The following is a 17,438-nucleotide window of genomic DNA, read 5'->3' as shown; positions in this document are numbered from 1 at the left end:
TTCCCGTCCCCTCGGTTCTTAGAAGGGGAAATGCAGGGTGAAGGTTCACATCACCCCACAATGCCACCTCTGCTCTTCCCTGTTTCAGCATCACCCTGACGTGGCAGTGACACAAACACTAGCACTCTGCCCTCCCATGCTAGAGAACACTTTGGGAGCAGAGCACAGGAGCAACACAGCACGAAGTCTAACGTCTTCTCTTGGCTAAGGCAAAACGTGGGTTTAGGTCTGGCATAAAGAACAGAAGTTGCCGACCCCTGGCAAACACTCAAACACTGAGCCTACCGCACACAAACCAGCTCAGTCTTGCAAAATGTTGCCACCCCTTTATCCCCCTCCCTCCCCCAAGGATGACTTCTGAGTCATTGCCTTCACTTACCCCTCACTGAACCCTATAAACAACTGACATGTACAGCACCAGAGTGCTGACAATCCCCCAGCAAGAACACACCCTTGTGCACAGTCACTGACACAACCTACAACACTGAGCACTGAGATGAGGCATACACGGTTCTTCAAGGTTCACATGCACGTCTCTTCATACCACAGTCAGATCTCTGCCCAGCTGCTCCAACTAATCCCTCCCCCATCCAGTTACAGCTACAGCTGACACTGTGCCCACAGCTGGAGTGCATTTCGATAAATGCTGGAATTCCAGTCTGTGGAACAGAACGCAAACAGTGACAGGTTCTCTTAGTCCTTCCTCTTAGATATTATTAATTCATAGATTAAAAGGCCAGGAGGGACTATTAGGTCATCTAATCAGACCTCCTGTACAACAGGCCATAGAATTTCATCCAGTTACTGCTGTACAGAGCTGAATATCTTGTGCTGAACTAAATCATCTTCCAGAAAGGCATCCAGTCTGGACTTGAAGACTTCAGGAGATGGAGAATCCTCCACTTCCCTTGATAGTTTGTTTACCTTTGCACCAGCCTGACTGAACTGTTCCCAGCTTCAGGGTAGGGGCTTGGGGCAAAGTTAAGATTGTTGCAGAGGTGTTGTGGGCTTCAGCTTTTCATTTCCTGGTTTTCAGACGTTGGTTTAGCCCCTGTCCATGTGGTGAAAGGCATGAGGCAGCTGCTGCGTTAATGACTCAAGATTGTCGAAATAACAGGCTCAATTGGAATGACTTAATCTTAGTCAGAGATCAGTACAGCACTATACAGAGCACAGACAGAAATAGGTACATTACCACCCTTTGTTGTCATGCTAAGAGTGTGGATCTGTGGGTACGTCTACACTTATCTCCGGGTCCGACGGCAGGCAATCGATGTTCTGGGATCGATTTATCGCGTCTTGTCTAGACGCGATAAATCGATCCCGGATCGATCCCGGAAGTGCTCACCGTCGACGCCGGTACTCCAGCTCAGCGAGAGGAGTACGCGGCATCGACGGAGGAGCCTTCCTGCCACATCTGGACCCGCAGTAAGTTCGGACTAAGGTACTTCGAATTCAGCTACGTTATTAACGTAGCTGAATTTGCGTACCTTAGTCCGAAGTGGGGGGGTAGTGTGGACCAGGCCTGTGTCTCTCCTGCATCTGGAGGGGATGAGCAGTTTTCATTCCCTCCCAACTAAGTTCCCATATCAGTATCATTAGATAGGGTTTCAGACAATGGAAACCTCATTGCCAAGAATATTCTCCCAGAAACATATGTTCTGGTGTCATTTCTCAGTTTATCTGATTTATGTGTGACGGCATGATTATTTACAGCTGGTCGGACTAACAGTTCTTCAAGCTAATCTCTCTCAGTGGGTCCTTCTTATCCCCACAGTCATTCTTCCCTGTTGATTTCTCAACAGGAAACATCTGCTGTAACACTCATCCCTTATTAGTGTCCCAACTCTATACGTGCTTATGTCAGCATTGTAGATATATGTTAAGGAGATGGTTTCCACGAACATCTGGACTTGTGTAGACACGAAGGCGCCCGAGATGGTTAAAATACAGCATAATAGATACAATTCCTGAATAGTGTTCTGGGCCTTCGAATTCAGACACACTCTTTGCTGAAGGTAAAGATTCTAAAGAATAGTTAATATATAAATGAATCAAATATACAGAAAGAACTAAAAGCGTTCATATTCAATAACAGGTATGAACACAGCACTGGCCAACCTGAACTGCATTAATGTGGCTTATGAACATTTCATTACCTTGGTTTTTTTTAAATGGACTTTTTTTGCCACCGTAACCATGCGTACCCTAGGGCTTTTGCTGGCGTAGCTATTTCAGTTATAGATCGTTGTCTTCTTCAGTATGGCACCTTTGTGTTGCTGACAGGCTTTTTCAGGACATTCGGTCGCCAATTTAATACCATTCATTGTGCTTACATATGTAGCAGGGGAGAGCGCAAGCAGGGTGTCATCTCCTCCTGCACTTCCATTACTGACGTGATTTTTCACGTAGGTAACTGACACAGCTGTGATAGCAAAACTTCCAAGTGTAGGCCAAGTGAAAACCTGTGTTTGGATTGGAGTACTTTAAATATTATTTTTCCCCAGAAATTTTGGCCTCGGGGCAAATCTTCCAAAGGGAACCCCTATAAAATGCAAAAAAAAAAAAAGCTCAACACACATGGTCTGAAAGCTGTCAATGGTGGGGCTCACATTCAAATGTAGCTCAGATTCAGCAATGGCCCCAGCCATCCCCTAGAGACAACCAAACACCGTGAGAGCTGATTGCAAGACACCCTCTGCTGTTAACAGAGCCTTAGTCTTCCTGCACATGCGCATTTCAATCTCTTTGATTCATCAGTTTGGCTCCCGCTGATCTGAAATTCCAACTTTTACAGTTCACTTTTTCAAGACTGCTTCCCCAGAGAGGCAGTGGGTGCCCTGTACCAGCTGAGATAAATGCCAAGTGACTGAGATCCTTCGGGGGCAATTAGAAGCTCACGTCCATCCTAGGTGTGTGCAAAAGTTGTAACAAGGTTCACACCCACACACACCCCTCTTCCCTACAAACTGTGACCCCAGCCACCGTTTCCAATTCCATACACTCCTCCCAGTCACAAGGTGACTTCTTCCCTCTTGGTGATGTCCTAGGTTGGTAATGAAACTTCTGGGGACTTGAAGGGTCTCGCTCCCCCATCCCTCTCTGCAGCAGCCACAATCTCTCTTCCCTGCAGGCTCCTTGGATCTTTGAGGCAGTCCCTCCTGAGATCACACGGTCTTATTCTTACTTTTCATTTTCTCCTTTTCCAGAGGAATTAGTTTGTTGCTACTGAATTATAATATCTAATCCCCAAGCGTGTCCTGTCTACTTCAGGAACTATCTGAGGCAATCTCAGCACCAATAGCAATTGTCTTTGAGAACTCTTGCAGGACAGGTGAGATCCCAGAGGACTGGTGGAGGACAAATACAGTACCTGTCTTTAAAAGGAGAACAAAGAGGACCAGAGGAATTATAGATCAGTCAGCCTAACTTTGAGAGCTGGAAAGATACTGGAACGTATTGTTAAACAATCAGTTTGTCAGCACCTGGAGGATAAGAGCGTCATGAGGAATAGGCAGCATGGATTTGTCAAGAACAAATCATGCCACACCAACCTAATTTCCTTCTTTGTCAGCGTTATTGGCCTAGGGTATTACAGGGAGGCGGCAGATTTGCTATAGCTTAATTTTAGTACATCATAGAATCATAGAATATCAGGGTTGGAAGGGACCTCAGGAGGTCATCTAGTCCAACCCCCTGCTCAAAGCAGGACCAATTCCCAACTAAATCATCCCAGCCAGGGCTTTGTCAAGCTGGGCCTTAAAAACCTCCAAAGAAGGAGACTCCACCACCTCCCTAGGTAACGCATTCCAGTGCTTCACCACCCTCCTAGTAAAAAAGTTTTTCCTAATATCCAACCTAGACCTCCCCCACTGCAACTTGAGACCATTGCTCCTTGTTCTGTCATCTGCCACCACTGAGAACAGCCGAGCTCATCCTCTTTGGAACCCCCCCTCAGGTAGTTGAAAGCAGCTATCAAATCCCCCCTCATTCTTCTCTTCTGGAGACTAAACAATCCCAGTTCCCTCAGCCTCTCCTCATAAGTCTTGTGCTCCAGACCCCTAATCATTTTTGTTGCCCTCCGCTGGACTCTTTCCAATTTTTCCACATCCTTCTTGTAGTGTGGGGCCCAAAACTGGACACAGTATTCCAGATGAGGCCTCACCAATGTTGATTAAAGGGGAACGATCACGTCCCTCGATCTGCTGGCAATGCCCCTACTTATACAGCCCAAAATGCCGTTAGCCTTCTTGGCAACAAGAGCACACTGTTGACTCATATCCAGCTTCTCGTCCACTGTGACCCCTAGGTCCTTTTCTGCAGAACTGCTACCCAGCCATTTGGTCCCTAGTCTGTAGCAGTGCATGGGATTCTTCCGTCCTAAGTGCAGGACTCTGCACTTGTCCTTGTTGAACCTCATCAGGTTTTTTTTGGCCCAATCCTCTAATTTGTCTAGGTCCCTCTGTATCCGATCCCTACCCTCTAGTGTATCTACCACGTCTCCCAGTTTAGTGTCATCTGCAAACTTGCTGACAGTGCAGTCCACACCATTCTCCAGATCATTAATAAAGATATTAAACAAAACCGGCCCCAGGACCGACCCTTGGGGCACTCCGCTTGAAACCGGCTGCCAACTAGACATGGAGCCATTGATCACTACCCGTTGAGCCCGACGATCTAGCCAGCTTTCTATCCACCTTACAGTCCATTCATCCAGCCCATACTTCTTTAACTTGGCGGCAAGAATACTGTGGGAGACCGTATCAAAAGCTTTGCTAAAGTCAAGGAATAACACATCCACTGCTTTCCCCTCATCCACAGAGCCAGTTATCTCATCATAGAAGGCAATTAGGTTAGTCAGGCATGACTTGCCCTTGGTGAATCCATGCTGACTGTTCCTGATCACTTTCCTCTCCTCTAAGTGTTTCATAATTGATTCCTTGAGGACATGCTCCATGATTTTTCCAGGGACTGAGGTGAGGCTGACTGGCCTGTAGTTCCCCGGATCCTCCTCCTTCCCTTTTTTAAAGATGGGCACTACATTAGCCTTTTTCCAGTCATCCGGGACCTCCCCTGATCGCCATGAGTTTTCAAAAATAATGGCTAATGGCTCTGCAATCTCATCCGCCATCTCCTTTAGCACCCTCGGATGCAGCGCATCCGGCCCCATGGACTTGTGCACGTCCAGTTTTTCTAAATAGTCCCGAACCACTTCTTTCTCCACAGAGGGCTGGTCACCTTCTCCCCATACTGTGCTGCTCAGTGCAGTAGTCTGGGAGCTGACCTTGTTCGTGAAGACAGAGGCAAAAAAATCATTGAGTACATTAGCTTTTTCCACATCCTCGGTCACTAGGTTGCCTCCCTCATTCAGTAAGGGGCCCACACTTTCCTTGACTTTCTTCTTGTTGCTAACATACCTGAAGAAACCCTTCTTGTTACTCTTAACATCTCTTGCTAGCTGCAACTCCAAGTGTGATTTGGCCTTCCTGATTTCACTCCTCCATGCCTGAGCAATATTTTTATACTCCTCCCTGGTCATTTGTCCAATCTTCCACTTCTTGTAAGCTTCTTTTTTGCGTTTAAGATCAGCAAGGATTTCACTGTTTAGCCAAGCTGGTCGCCTGCCATATTTACTATTCTTTCTACACATCGGGATGGTTTGTTCCTGCAACCGCAATAAGGATTCTTTAAAATACAGCCAGCTCTCCTGGACCCCTTTGCCCTTCATGTTATTCTCCCAGGGGATCCTGCCCATCTGTTCCCTGAGGGAGTCAAAGTCTGCTTTTCTGAAGTCCAGGGTCCGTATTCTACTGCTCTCCTTTCTTTCTTGTGTCAGGATCCTGAACTCGACCATCTCATGGTCACTGCCTCCCAGGTTCCCATCCACTTTTGCTTCCCCTACTAATTCTTCCCTGTTTGTGAGCAGCAGGTCAAGAAAAGCTCTGCCCCTAGTTGGTTCCTCCAGCACTTGCACCAGGAAATTGTCCCCTACACTTTCCAAAAACTTCCTGGATTGTCTGTGCACCGCTGTATTGCTCTCCCAGCAGATATCAGGGTGATTAAAGTCTCCCATGAGAACCAGGGCCTGCGATCTAGCAACTTCTGCTAGTTGCCAGAAGAAAGCCTCGTCCACCTCATCCCCCTGGTCTGGTGGTCTATAGCAGACTCCGACCACGACATCACCCTTGTTGCTCACGCTTCTCAACTTTATCCAGAGACTCTCAGGTTTTTCTGCAGTTTCATACCGGAGCTCTGAGCTCTTACATACAATGCAACTCCCCCACCTTTTCTGCCCTGTCTGTCCTTCCTGAACAGTTTATATCCATCCATGACAGTACTCCAGTCATGTGAGTTATCCCACCAAGTCTCTGTTGTTCCAATCGCATCATAGTTCCCTGACTGTGCCAGGACTTCCAGTTCTCCCTGCTTGTTTCCCAGGCTTCTTTCATTTGTGTATAGGCACTTAAGATAACTCATTGATCGTCCCTCTTTCTCAGTATGAGACAGGAGTCCTCCCCTCTTGCTCTCTCCTGCTTGTGCTTCCTCCCAGGATCCCATTTCCCCACTTACCTCAGGGCTTTGGTCTCCTTCCCCCGGTGAACCTAGTTTAAAGCCCTCCTCACTAGGTTAGCCAGCCTGCTGGCGAAGATGCTCTTCCCTCTCTTCGTTAGGTGGAGCCCGTCTCTGCCTAGCACTCCTCCTCCTTGGAACACCATCCCATGGTCGAAGAATCCAAAGCCTTCTCTCCGACACCACCTGCGTAGCCATTCGTTGACTTCCACGATTCGACGGTCTCTACCCAGGCCTTTTCCTTGCACAGGGAGGATGGACGAGAACACCACTTGCGCCTCAAACTCCTTTATCCTTCTTCCCAGAGCCACGTAGTCTGCAGTGATCCGCTCAAGGTCATTCTTGGCAGTATCATTGGTGCCCACGTGGAGAAGCAGGAAGGGGTAGCGATCCGAGGGCTTGATGAGTCTCGGCAGTCTCTCCGTCACATCGTGTATCCTAGCTCCTGGCAAGCAGCAGACCTCTCGGTTTTCCCGGTCGGGGCGGCAGATAGATGACTCAGTCCCCCTGAGGAGGGAGTCCCCGACCATCACCACCCTCCTCCTCCTCTTGGGAATGGTGGTCGTGGAACCCCCATCCCTAAGACAGTGCATCTTTTGCCTTCCAATCGGTGGAGTCTCCTTCTGCTCCCTTCCCTCAGATGGGTCATCTAGTCCATTCTCCGCATTAGTACCTGTAGAGAGAACATGGAAACGATTGCTCACCTGGATCTCCATTGCTGGTACATGGACGCTCCTCTTTCTCCTTCTGGAGGTCACATGCTGCCAAACTTCTTCACCGTCCTTCTGTCCCTGCTGCGCCTGCTCTGAATCTTCAGAACATTGTGGCCGTAGAAGCATCTCCTGACGTCTGTCCAGGAAATCTTCATTTTCCCTTATGCAACGCAGTGTCGATACTCGTTTCTCCAGACCTCGAACCTTCTCTTCCAATATGGAGACCAGCTTGCACTTTGTACAGTCAAAGTCGCTTCTGTCCTGTGGAAGAAAGACAAACATGGCACAACCTGTGCAGGTTACAACAGCTGATTGCTCACCTTCCATATCACCTTCCTCTTAAGAGCTTCCTCAGCTGTTGCAAGAACTACTCAGAGAAACCTGCAGATGAAAGCCTCAGTGAGCTCTCCCCAGGCAAACTCCCTCTGTTAGCCTCTGCTGTTCGCCGCTCAGCTGGTTCGCTGCTGACTGCCCTTATATACCAGTCAGGCCCACTCAAGGCCCACCTGGAACAAAGCACTCCCAATTCACACTTTTCAAACAAGCAAGCAATCAAGCACACGGTCAAACTGACAAACTGTCCCAGCAACAGATACTCAGATACTCACCAACACAGCCCCCCTAATGCAGCATCCTTTGACACAGGCCCAGATGCCATTCTCATAGGGAAACTAGGGAAATGGGGTCTAGATTAATTTATTATAAAGTGGGTACAAAACTGGTTGAAAGACAGTGCTCAATTTTAATCTGCAGCAAGGGTGATTTTAGGTTAGATATGAGGGGAAAATGTAACTACACAAGTAGTTAAGGTCTGGAATAAGATTCAAAGGGAAGTTGTGGAATCCCCATCACTGGAAGCTTTTAAGAACAGCTTAGACGAATACCTACCAGGGATGGTCCAGATTTCCTTGTTCCTGCCTCAGTTCATGGGCTGGATTAAATGACCTCTTGAAGTCCTGTCAGCCCTACGTTTCTGTGATTCTATCATTCTAAAACCTTCACCATACACTGGGGGATTTTCATGCTCCTTTCCAATATACCTGACTCGCTATATTCCCCAACTTCTCAAAATGTGCTTTCCTGATCCCTAACACCCCTGACATACAGTAACTCCTCACTTAAAGTTGTCCCAGTTAACGTTGTTTCGTTGTTACGTTGCTGATCAATTAGGGAACATGCCCATTTAAAGTTGCCAGTGCTCCCTTCTAATGTCATTTGGCAGCTGCCTGCTTTGTCCACTGCTTGCAGGAAGAGCAGCCCGTTGCAGCTAGCTGGTGGGGGCTTGGAACCAGGTTGGACCGGCAGCCCCCCTATCAGCTCCCCGCTCCCCTAAGTTCCCTGTGCAGCAGCTGCCCAGCAGGCTATCAATTGCTGGGCAGTTCAGCTGTCCCTCCCCCCACTGCCATGTGCTGCCCTCTGCCTTGGAGCTGCTCCCCGAGACTCCTGCTTGCTGTGGAGAGGGGGAGGGGAGGAAGAGGGGGGCTAATGTCAGGGTGTCCCCCTCCCCCCTGCACCCCACTTACCGCATCTTCCATAGAGCAGGGGGGACACACGACAGGGCTCAGGATGGAGGGAGCTTGCTGGCAGCAGCTGCGGTCTCAGCAAGCTGATCTAATTAACAAGGCAGTGTACTTAAGAGCAGGGTCAGCATACTTAAAGGGGAAATGTGCATCTCTCTCTCCCCCCCCCACAGGTTGTGTGTCTCTGTCTGTGATGCAGTCTCCCCTCCCTCCATTCCTGCTGCCTTGTAGCGTGTGAGAGTTAACCCTTGAGGGCTCAGCCAATTGCTAGTTCATCATTTAGCAGTAAAGCATTCCCTGGGAAATATCCCACCCTCTGACTCCTCCACCTCAACCAAGCTTCACAATCATCATCACTGTGTACCAGTATTAAATTGTTTGTTTAAAACTTATACCTTCTGTGTGTGTGTGTGTGTGTGTGTATATATATATATATATATATATATATATAGTCTTTTGTCTGGTGAAAATTTTTTTGCTGGAACCTAACCCCCCCTATTTACATTAATTCTTATCGGGAAATTGGATTCGCTTAAAGTTGCATTTTTCAGGAACATAACTACAACGTTAAGTGAGGAGTTACTGTACTGCACTCAGTGATATCCCCTCTCCTTCCTATTCCTTACTATGCTGAGCCCCACAAACCCATGCTCCCCAATCCCAGTTCCCCCTATGACTGTCTCATTCCCTTTTGGTCTCGGTAAGAAGCAGTTCCAAGGTGACTTCCCCTTGGAGTTCCTTTCTCTGGGTTTTAGGAGCCCCTTTGATGAGGAGTGTCTGGCTGTGTGTTTGCCAGCAGAATTAATCTCCTTATAGGCAGAGTGCCTGAGACCGCTGAGCACCTGGAGAGCTAGCTCCAGAATTTCAATGCTTTAAAATGAGCTGGGGTTAAAAAAAAAAAAAAAAAAAAGGCCATGTTCTTTGTGACAAAGGTCTCATGAATTCACCTGATTTCACTTGTTTTCCTTCATCTGAGCAGGGTCTCCAGTTTCCAAACCTGAGGTGATGTCCCAGCTGGAACAAAGAGAAGAGTTGTGGGTCTCACATCTTCAGGGCTTGGAGGAAAGAGAGCTCCTGAGAGGAACCTGCACAGGTGAGGAATTATTAGACCAATTCAAATACTGTATGTGCCTGAAGGACACAGCTGGGATTCCCTACCAGGACCTTGAGAGCTCTTTGAGTTCAGGATTGTCCCCCAGCAGGTGTCATATCCTCAGAGCAGATATTGTTTATGGCTTCCTACCCATCCTTATCAACACGTTGCAATAGCTCAGTTCCCAACCTCCTTTCATCCTGAGCGCTGGGATGGGATGTGGAGACAGAGTTGATCCCCTTCTCTGTCCTCTCTGGGAAAGAGTTTGGGGGATTCATTTCCTGATCTTTTCCCCCTCTCTCCAGCACTTACTTTGGTTTCCTCTCCCCTTTTCCCTCCCTGCCGCTGAGGCGTCTCTCTCTGTCCCAGCAGGTGCTGGGATGGTGAGTGAGAACGAGGAGCAGAATCCAGAGCAGGAAGATGCTGAGCACGTGGAACTGTGCGGGGGATTATCACAAAGAACTCAAGGAAACATGTCCTGGAGTCGTGAGGAGAGGCAGCCAAAGGAGGAAGTGGGTAAATCCATCAGTTGTGAGGAAAATCACAAGGACCTCAAGGAAACCACTGCCCAGCAGAGAATCCTGATGGGAGAGAGAAAAAACATGTGCCCTGAGTGTGGGAAAACCTTCCCTCGGCGCTCACACGTTATTGAACATCAGAGAATCCACACAGGAGAGAGACCCTATGAGTGCTGTGAGTGCGGGAAAACCTTCAGTCGTCACTCACACCTAATCAGACATCAGAGAATCCACACAGGAGAGCGACCCTATGGGTGCTGTGAGTGCGGGAAAACCTTCACTCGACACTCAACCCTTATCAAACATCAGAGAAGCCACAGAGGCGCGCCCCCCTATGAATGCTGTGAGTGCGGGAAAACCTTCCCTCGGCGCTCACACGTTATTGAACATCAGAGAATCCACACAGGAGAGAGACCCTATGAGTGCTGTGAATGCGGGAAAACCTTCAATCGTCACTCACACCTAATCAGACATCAGAGAATGCACACAGGCGCAAGCCCCTATGGGTGCTGTGAGTGCGGGAAAACCTTCACTCGACACTCAACCCTTATCAGACATCAGAGAAGCCACAGAGGGGCACCCCCCTATGAATGCTGTGAGTGCGGGAAAACCTTCACTCAGCGCTCAGAGTTTATTATACATCAGAGAATCCACACAGGAGAGAAACCTGTGAGTGCGGGAAAACCTTTGCTCGACAGTCACACCTTATTAGGCATCAGAGAACCCACACAGGCGCCAGCCCCTAGGAATGCTGATAGATCAGCCCTTATTAATCATCAGAGAATCTAACAAGGAGAGAGACCCTACGAATATTGTGAGTGTGGGAAAACCTTCATTTTTCACTCAGACCTTGGGAGACATCTGAAGATCCACATGGGATAGACACCGTAGACAGTGGTCACCAACTTGTCGATTGCGCGGCTCCGGGGTGGGGAAGGGGTCTCCGTGCCCTGCTCCTGCCTGCAAGCTCCCATTGGCCGGGAACAGGGAACTGTGGCCAGTGGGCACTTTGGGGGCAGTGCCTGCAGAGAGGGGCAGCATGCAGAGCCACGTGCCCCCCACACTCCCCCAGGGGCCGCAGAGACGCGTTGGCCCCTTCTGGAAGCAGCGTAGGGCCAGGGCAGGCAGGGAGCCTGCCTTAGCCTCCCTGTGCCACTAACCTCAGTAAGTGCCGCCCAGCGGGAGGCTGCACCCCAGCCCCGGGCCCTGTCCCAGACCCAACACCCCATACCCCTCCTACATCCCATACCCCCTCCTACACCCCAAGCCCCGGCTCTGAGCCCCCTGCCAGAGCCAGTACCCCGTACTCCCTCCTACACTCCAACCCCCTGCCTCAGCCCTGAGCCCCCTCCCAGAGCCAGTACCCCGTACTCCCTCCTGCACCCCAACACGCTGCCCTAGCCTGGAGCCCCCTCCTGCACCCAACCCCCCTGCCCCAGGCTCAGCCCAGAGCCTGAACCCTCTCCCGAACCTCAACCCCCTGCCCCAGCCTGGTGAAAGTGAGTGAGGGTGGGGGAGAGCGAGCGATGGGGGGGAGGGGAGATGGAGTGGGTGGGGCTTTGGGGAAGGGGCAGGGCCTAGGGGAAGGGACGGGGTAGATCCTGGGTTTCTCTTAAATTCAAAAAGTGATCTTGGGCGTATAAAGGTTGGAGACCACTGCCGTAGATGCTCCGAGTGTGGGAAACGCTTCCATCAGAGTTTACACCTTATTTATCATCAGGGAATCCACCAGTTAGATAAACAGCATAAAAACCTAAATATTATTGCTAATTCCCACATGTGGCCTTTAAGGCTGTCAGTGCGATTTCCTTCATTGTGGTCTCAGCTCCCCCAGGTGACTGGTCCGGTTTTGCTTTTTGCAGCTCTTGAATCCCCAAAGAGCCTTTCTATCAACTGCTTTGTTCCATGAGTCATGGGAGTATGAGTCCCTCTTACTAGGAATGCGCATCAGTCCCAGGTGAGGGGAACAGAAACCTGCATGGGCCTGGTGTCATTAGCATTTTTTGTAGTTAGCCAGCTCCAGTGAGCTATCAGATGTAAAATCACAGCTGTGTTTTCTATACTGACATGGCCCAAGTACAATATGTTTCCTAGTCTAGAATCCTGTTGCTAATTTATCATGATGCTAAAACTTTTGCAAATAACACAACTGAATAACAATGAGACAGCACCGAGTGAAGCAGGTTTCAGTGGATCAGAGGACAACGCAATGGGAAAATCTGTGGTCCTGATTCTGAGTCATCAGACGTAACCTACCCTAGAATCTCATTCTATCTGAAACGGAAAATGTCTTACACCCCTCTGAGATGTAGATTTTTTTTCTCTTTCCTGAAGGCTGGTTGGTCACACAACTGGATATTAGTTTTCTTTGGCAGAATGTAGTTCAGATTTATTGAGGACTTTGAGACAAATTCCCATTTGCTTTAATAGTCATTTCTTCTTTTGTTTTTGCTTTTCTCCTACGCCTCCGTGATGTCATGGGGAAAGTTCAAATGCAACTCAGTCAGCTGGAGCGAATAGTCCCAGTTATGGGATACGCTACCAAAGAAATGGTAGTGGTTTGAAATCTCCAGTCTGAAATGGTGAAGAACAGCACACCGCAAACTGTACAACTAACTTAAGTAACTGGATATAATCACAGGGTTGTTCAGTTATTTAGGTCAATATTATTTCAGATCATCCGGGGAGAGAGTTTCACAGTAAGTGACTTGGAACTATGCAGAATGCCCATGTACTTGTTTCTTAAAACAGTTGTGACCCAGGCCCTCGAGGTGGTTACTCCTGAAGATATCTCCCAGCTAATCCTAATATTTGGAAAATACTGTCTCTAGCAATGTAGATGTGCAGGAAATAGAAGTGGTTTTTGTTGTTGTTGTTTTTGAATTTACCCTTTGCAATGCTTCAAATATGTATACAATGAAATCAGTGTTTAATGTGAGACAGCTGCAGAAAAAATACTCGTTTTGAATAGAAACCCCATCTCTGGTCCTGTATAGTGATTCTCATCCAGGCTTGTGTCTAGTTTCTGATTTAAACATGTGCAATCGAATGAAGGAAATAAACTTGGCATGTTTGGAGAAGCCATTCCTCACTAACACTGCTGAGACTTTGGGTGGTTTGGTAAAGGATTCTTCTCCAGAGAAATGTAAATTTGCCCTCATCAAGACCAAAGATTGGCAAGAACTGCTCAAGTAGAAACAGCAGGCCTCAGGTCGTTGGTTTTCACCGCAGAGATGAAAGCTGTGGTGAGCTACAGTCCAAGTAAAACTGTGTTTAGAACAAAGCTCCCGAGCTCAGTGGCATTGATTAGAGTCCCAAAGGATGCCCTAGTAACCAGGTTGGGCTCAGAGGGGGATGTTGGATGGAATTTATCACACACGCCCCCCTGCTCTCCAGCGGGAGAATCTAGAGAAGGGGGAGCATTTCTCATCTGTATTCCCAGAAGAGCTGCTAGGACTCCTCCCTGACTGCAATTCACTGCCTGGATTGAGCCCTTGCTCTGTCACCAGATTGTCCCCGAACAGATCGCAGCTGGGATGGAGTTCGGGAGGGGAAGGGGTTTTTCCTGAGAGTGATTTTTCTGCTCGGAGGGGATCACTGCACAATCTGAAATGACCAACTTGGCTGCATCCCATCCCCGTGCAACTAAAAAGTCACTATTGCTGCAACCGTGGCTACTGTGGTTGTGTTCCCGGAGGTTGGGATAGTTTGCAGAATTTAGACGTGGCTCAGAGGTGAGCAGCAGGAGGGTCTGAGTTACTCTCAAAATCACAGCTCTCCAATCAGGGACTCATGACCCAGTCTCCCATGTGACAGGTGGCGACAGTGCGAATGTTCCCTCTAATTTTTCCATCCATGTGCAGAATGGATTTTGTTATGGGCACCAATAGCAAGGTGATGTGTGGCTGTGCGCCACCAATAGAAACCAAAAGCCTAGATATGATATATATATATACACCTCTACCTCGCTATCAGGCTGTCCTCGGGAGCCAACAAATCAAACCGCGTTATATCGAACTTGTTTTGATCCGCCGGAGTGCGCAGCCCCGCCCCGCCCCCCTGGAGCACTGATTTACTGTGTTATATCAGAATTCGTGTTATATCGGGTAGCGTTATATCGAGGTAGAGGTGTATTTAAAAGTTACCATAGGGATAATTACTCCAGCCAGGACAGGTTAGGGCATTTTAGAACTCACTACTCAAAGAATTTAATGTAAGCATAAGAGAGAAATAAAATTATGAAATGCACAGACCAGTCAAAAACTAAACCAACAGCACTTTGAAAGAATAAAATGACAGAGAATATCTGTGTATTGCAGGAAGCGGGGAGGGGCACCTGAACACAAGTCACCAGATGTGCGAGGCACTTGACTGACTCTTGAGCAGCTGTGCAGGCACGCAGCTGAGAGGGAACACGGGTCACCACTATACTTATGAGGTTGGAACTGGCAGCTTCCCCTGCACAGGGATGTAGGGGAACAGCCTGGCAGCTCCTCTGACCGCTGTGGCTGCCAGGAGTTCCAGCTGGGAGGGGGTTGCTCTGGGCTCTGCAGGGTGGTTTCAGTGTGAGACTATGGGAGTTTCTCTGATTTACAGGGGGGTTTGCCAGAGGGGAGACTGTAGGTCACCTATTGTGGGGTCTGAGCTGGGGCAGCAGCAAGGGGCAAGATGAGTTGTTTGTCACGTGATTAAAATGAAGCTGGAAAACCTCTCCCTGTGCTCCAGCAAAAGACTCTCCTCTATTCCTTAACTTCCCCCTCCATGAAAATCTCCATCCCTGCCCTGACACTCAGAGACCCCCTCACTCCCAGGCAGTTTTTTAGCTTTTCTTTACCTTGAATTGGCCTTCTACAAACATTTTTGCCATTAAAGTCGTCCAGAACATTTACAGTGAAAGAAAGAAACAAAACAAATCAAAACCAAAGAAACACACACACACACACACGATCTCCCCACCACACACAGTTTGAGTCTGACTTTTCGACTGAAATTTCTAAGCAATAAAACACAGCCCTCTATTGGCCAGAAAACAAACCCCGGCCTCCCCTACTTCAAGCAAAACACCAGCCACGGACCCACCAATGCTCTAGCTGCTCCTGTGTGACATTTCCAGCTGCCCAATACTGCTACTACCCCAGGGGAGCCATTGTTGACTTCAGTAAGTGTTTTTCTTAGCCTGGTTCTGTGTTTTTCTAGCAACAGCCTGAGCATCCTTTTCCTTTCCCACCCTGCAGGTGGGGAGATTTTAAAAGCGCTGTGTTACTGCATCTAACTAAGTAACTAGCTGGTACTACACTAACCCTGCAAAAGATGCAGACACACCCAGCTCTATGGTTGGCAAACTTAGGGAGACTCTGCTGCGAATCATGAAATAGGAGAAGCACATTAACTTTAAACACCTGCCCTTGCAATGCATCTGAAAGTTACAAAAGAACAGTGATCTGCGTTAAAGGAAGACTGCCATTTATTATAGCCCCAATTTATATTGCGTGCACAAAGAGAGGTTTGAATGTGTATCAGATAGTTTGATAAAACTTGGCTATTTTATTTTTTTAACATGCTTGTGCCCACCTCCAGTAGAGTTTTCAGTCACACATTATGGCAATTTTTGTACCAAATGTAACATAAACTAGTCCATTCCTCCCTTTATTCGACCTCTGACCAGAAAGTTAGAATGAGGCAGAGTGTTGTGCAATTATCACAATAGGAATAAATTAAAAACTGGGATGAATCATAGTGGAGATGCCAACACAGCCTGTTCTGTAGCTGGTGGAGTCACACACTCTCTCTAGTGCTGGTTCTAAACAGCAGAAGCTGATCAAAGACAACAAGCTCCTGTGGGAGCCATGGGCAGCTGCCCTGTCAGTGCATCACTCACCTGGGAGGTGTTTCACAAAACAGCATTTCACCTCTGGGAGAGAAACACGTCCCTCCTACCTCGCTGGATTCTCCGTGGGGCTGCCTAGCCTGAGGGACCTGGCTCTCTCTGGGAGGTCCATGGGGATTCTTAAAAGAGCCGTTGGGGGGCAGGAGTCAATGCCATGGAAATCTCTTCACTTCTTTCTCAGGGCCACCTGCTTAGCCCTGGCTTTGGGGTTGGCTTTAGCCTGGCTCTCTCCTGTCTGGGTTTTAGGTGGGCTCAGGACCACTGCCTGCGGCTTGGCAGCATCAACCTTTTGGGGGCTTTTCTCTGCCTTTTTGGTCCCTGCTGCAGCCACCACTTTCTTAGGGCTATTCCTGGCCCTGGGCGTGGTGGCCTTTCTGGGGATCCTGGCAGCTCTGACCAGCTTCTTGGTGGCTATTTTCCTGCTCAGAGCCACTGGATTCTTCTCATGCCTTGTCCTGGGGGCCCAGCTGCTGCTGGCTGAATGTGAAGGGGTGAAGGTGCTGGTGACCTCGTCCTGCACCAAGGTGCCTTTGCTCATCAGACTCCTGAGCCCCAGCTGGATGTGTTTCTTGTTCTTCTGCACATCACAGCCGTGGTGACCAAGGACCTGCCAAATGTGCATTCATATTATACCTTTGTTAAATCGATGAAAACATAAACTAGAGACTTAGTGAGACATTCCCCAGGGTACAACCTGGACCACTGAACTGCTGTGTTCCCCTAACACTCCAGCCCACTGCTTGCTGGTGAACAACAAACCCCTCCAGGCTCTTCTCACACAGCCACAAGCATGCAAAGTCACTTCCAGCTGAGTTACATGAATGCTGTCCCAGCCACTCATGACGTATAGAAAGGACGACATCCCCAAGTTCTTAGTCCCAGCCTTGCACCCCAGAAATGTGCATCTTGCTCTGTCCAGCATACTACTGACCAAAGCAAGCTCGTTAATAGTCCATCAGTTCATCCAAGGAAATGATCGTGCCCCAGCCTTTGTTAATCTGAGTAGCGATTCCCCACACACGTCAACCAAAGCACACTGCTTTAGACAGAACAATAAAAACAACTTTATTAACTGGGGAAAGATATAATCACTTCAAATCTAAGTAATAAAGGCATAAAAGTTGGAACTGGTTACAA

General features: G+C 48.5%; 1 protein-coding gene across 1 annotated transcript in view; it reads left to right on the top strand.

The window, feature by feature from the left end:
* LOC135889509 (zinc finger protein 436-like) overlaps positions 1 to 16,900 on the top strand; it is a 91,894-nt gene extending 74,994 nt beyond the window's left edge. The window contains exons 8-10 of the mRNA XM_065417377.1: positions 9,783 to 9,896; positions 10,266 to 10,925; positions 16,629 to 16,900. Coding sequence (XP_065273449.1) covers positions 9,783 to 9,896; positions 10,266 to 10,925; positions 16,629 to 16,900 — 1,046 coding nt within the window. The remainder of the gene's footprint in view (positions 1 to 9,782; positions 9,897 to 10,265; positions 10,926 to 16,628) is intronic.
* Positions 16,901 to 17,438: the final 538 nt, after the last annotated feature.

This window comes from Emys orbicularis, chromosome 15, assembly GCF_028017835.1.
Source record: "Emys orbicularis isolate rEmyOrb1 chromosome 15, rEmyOrb1.hap1, whole genome shotgun sequence".
Lineage (NCBI taxonomy): Eukaryota > Metazoa > Chordata > Testudines > Emydidae > Emys > Emys orbicularis.
Note: the sequence above shows the minus strand (reverse complement) of the source record. Positions and strands in the feature narration are given on the sequence as shown.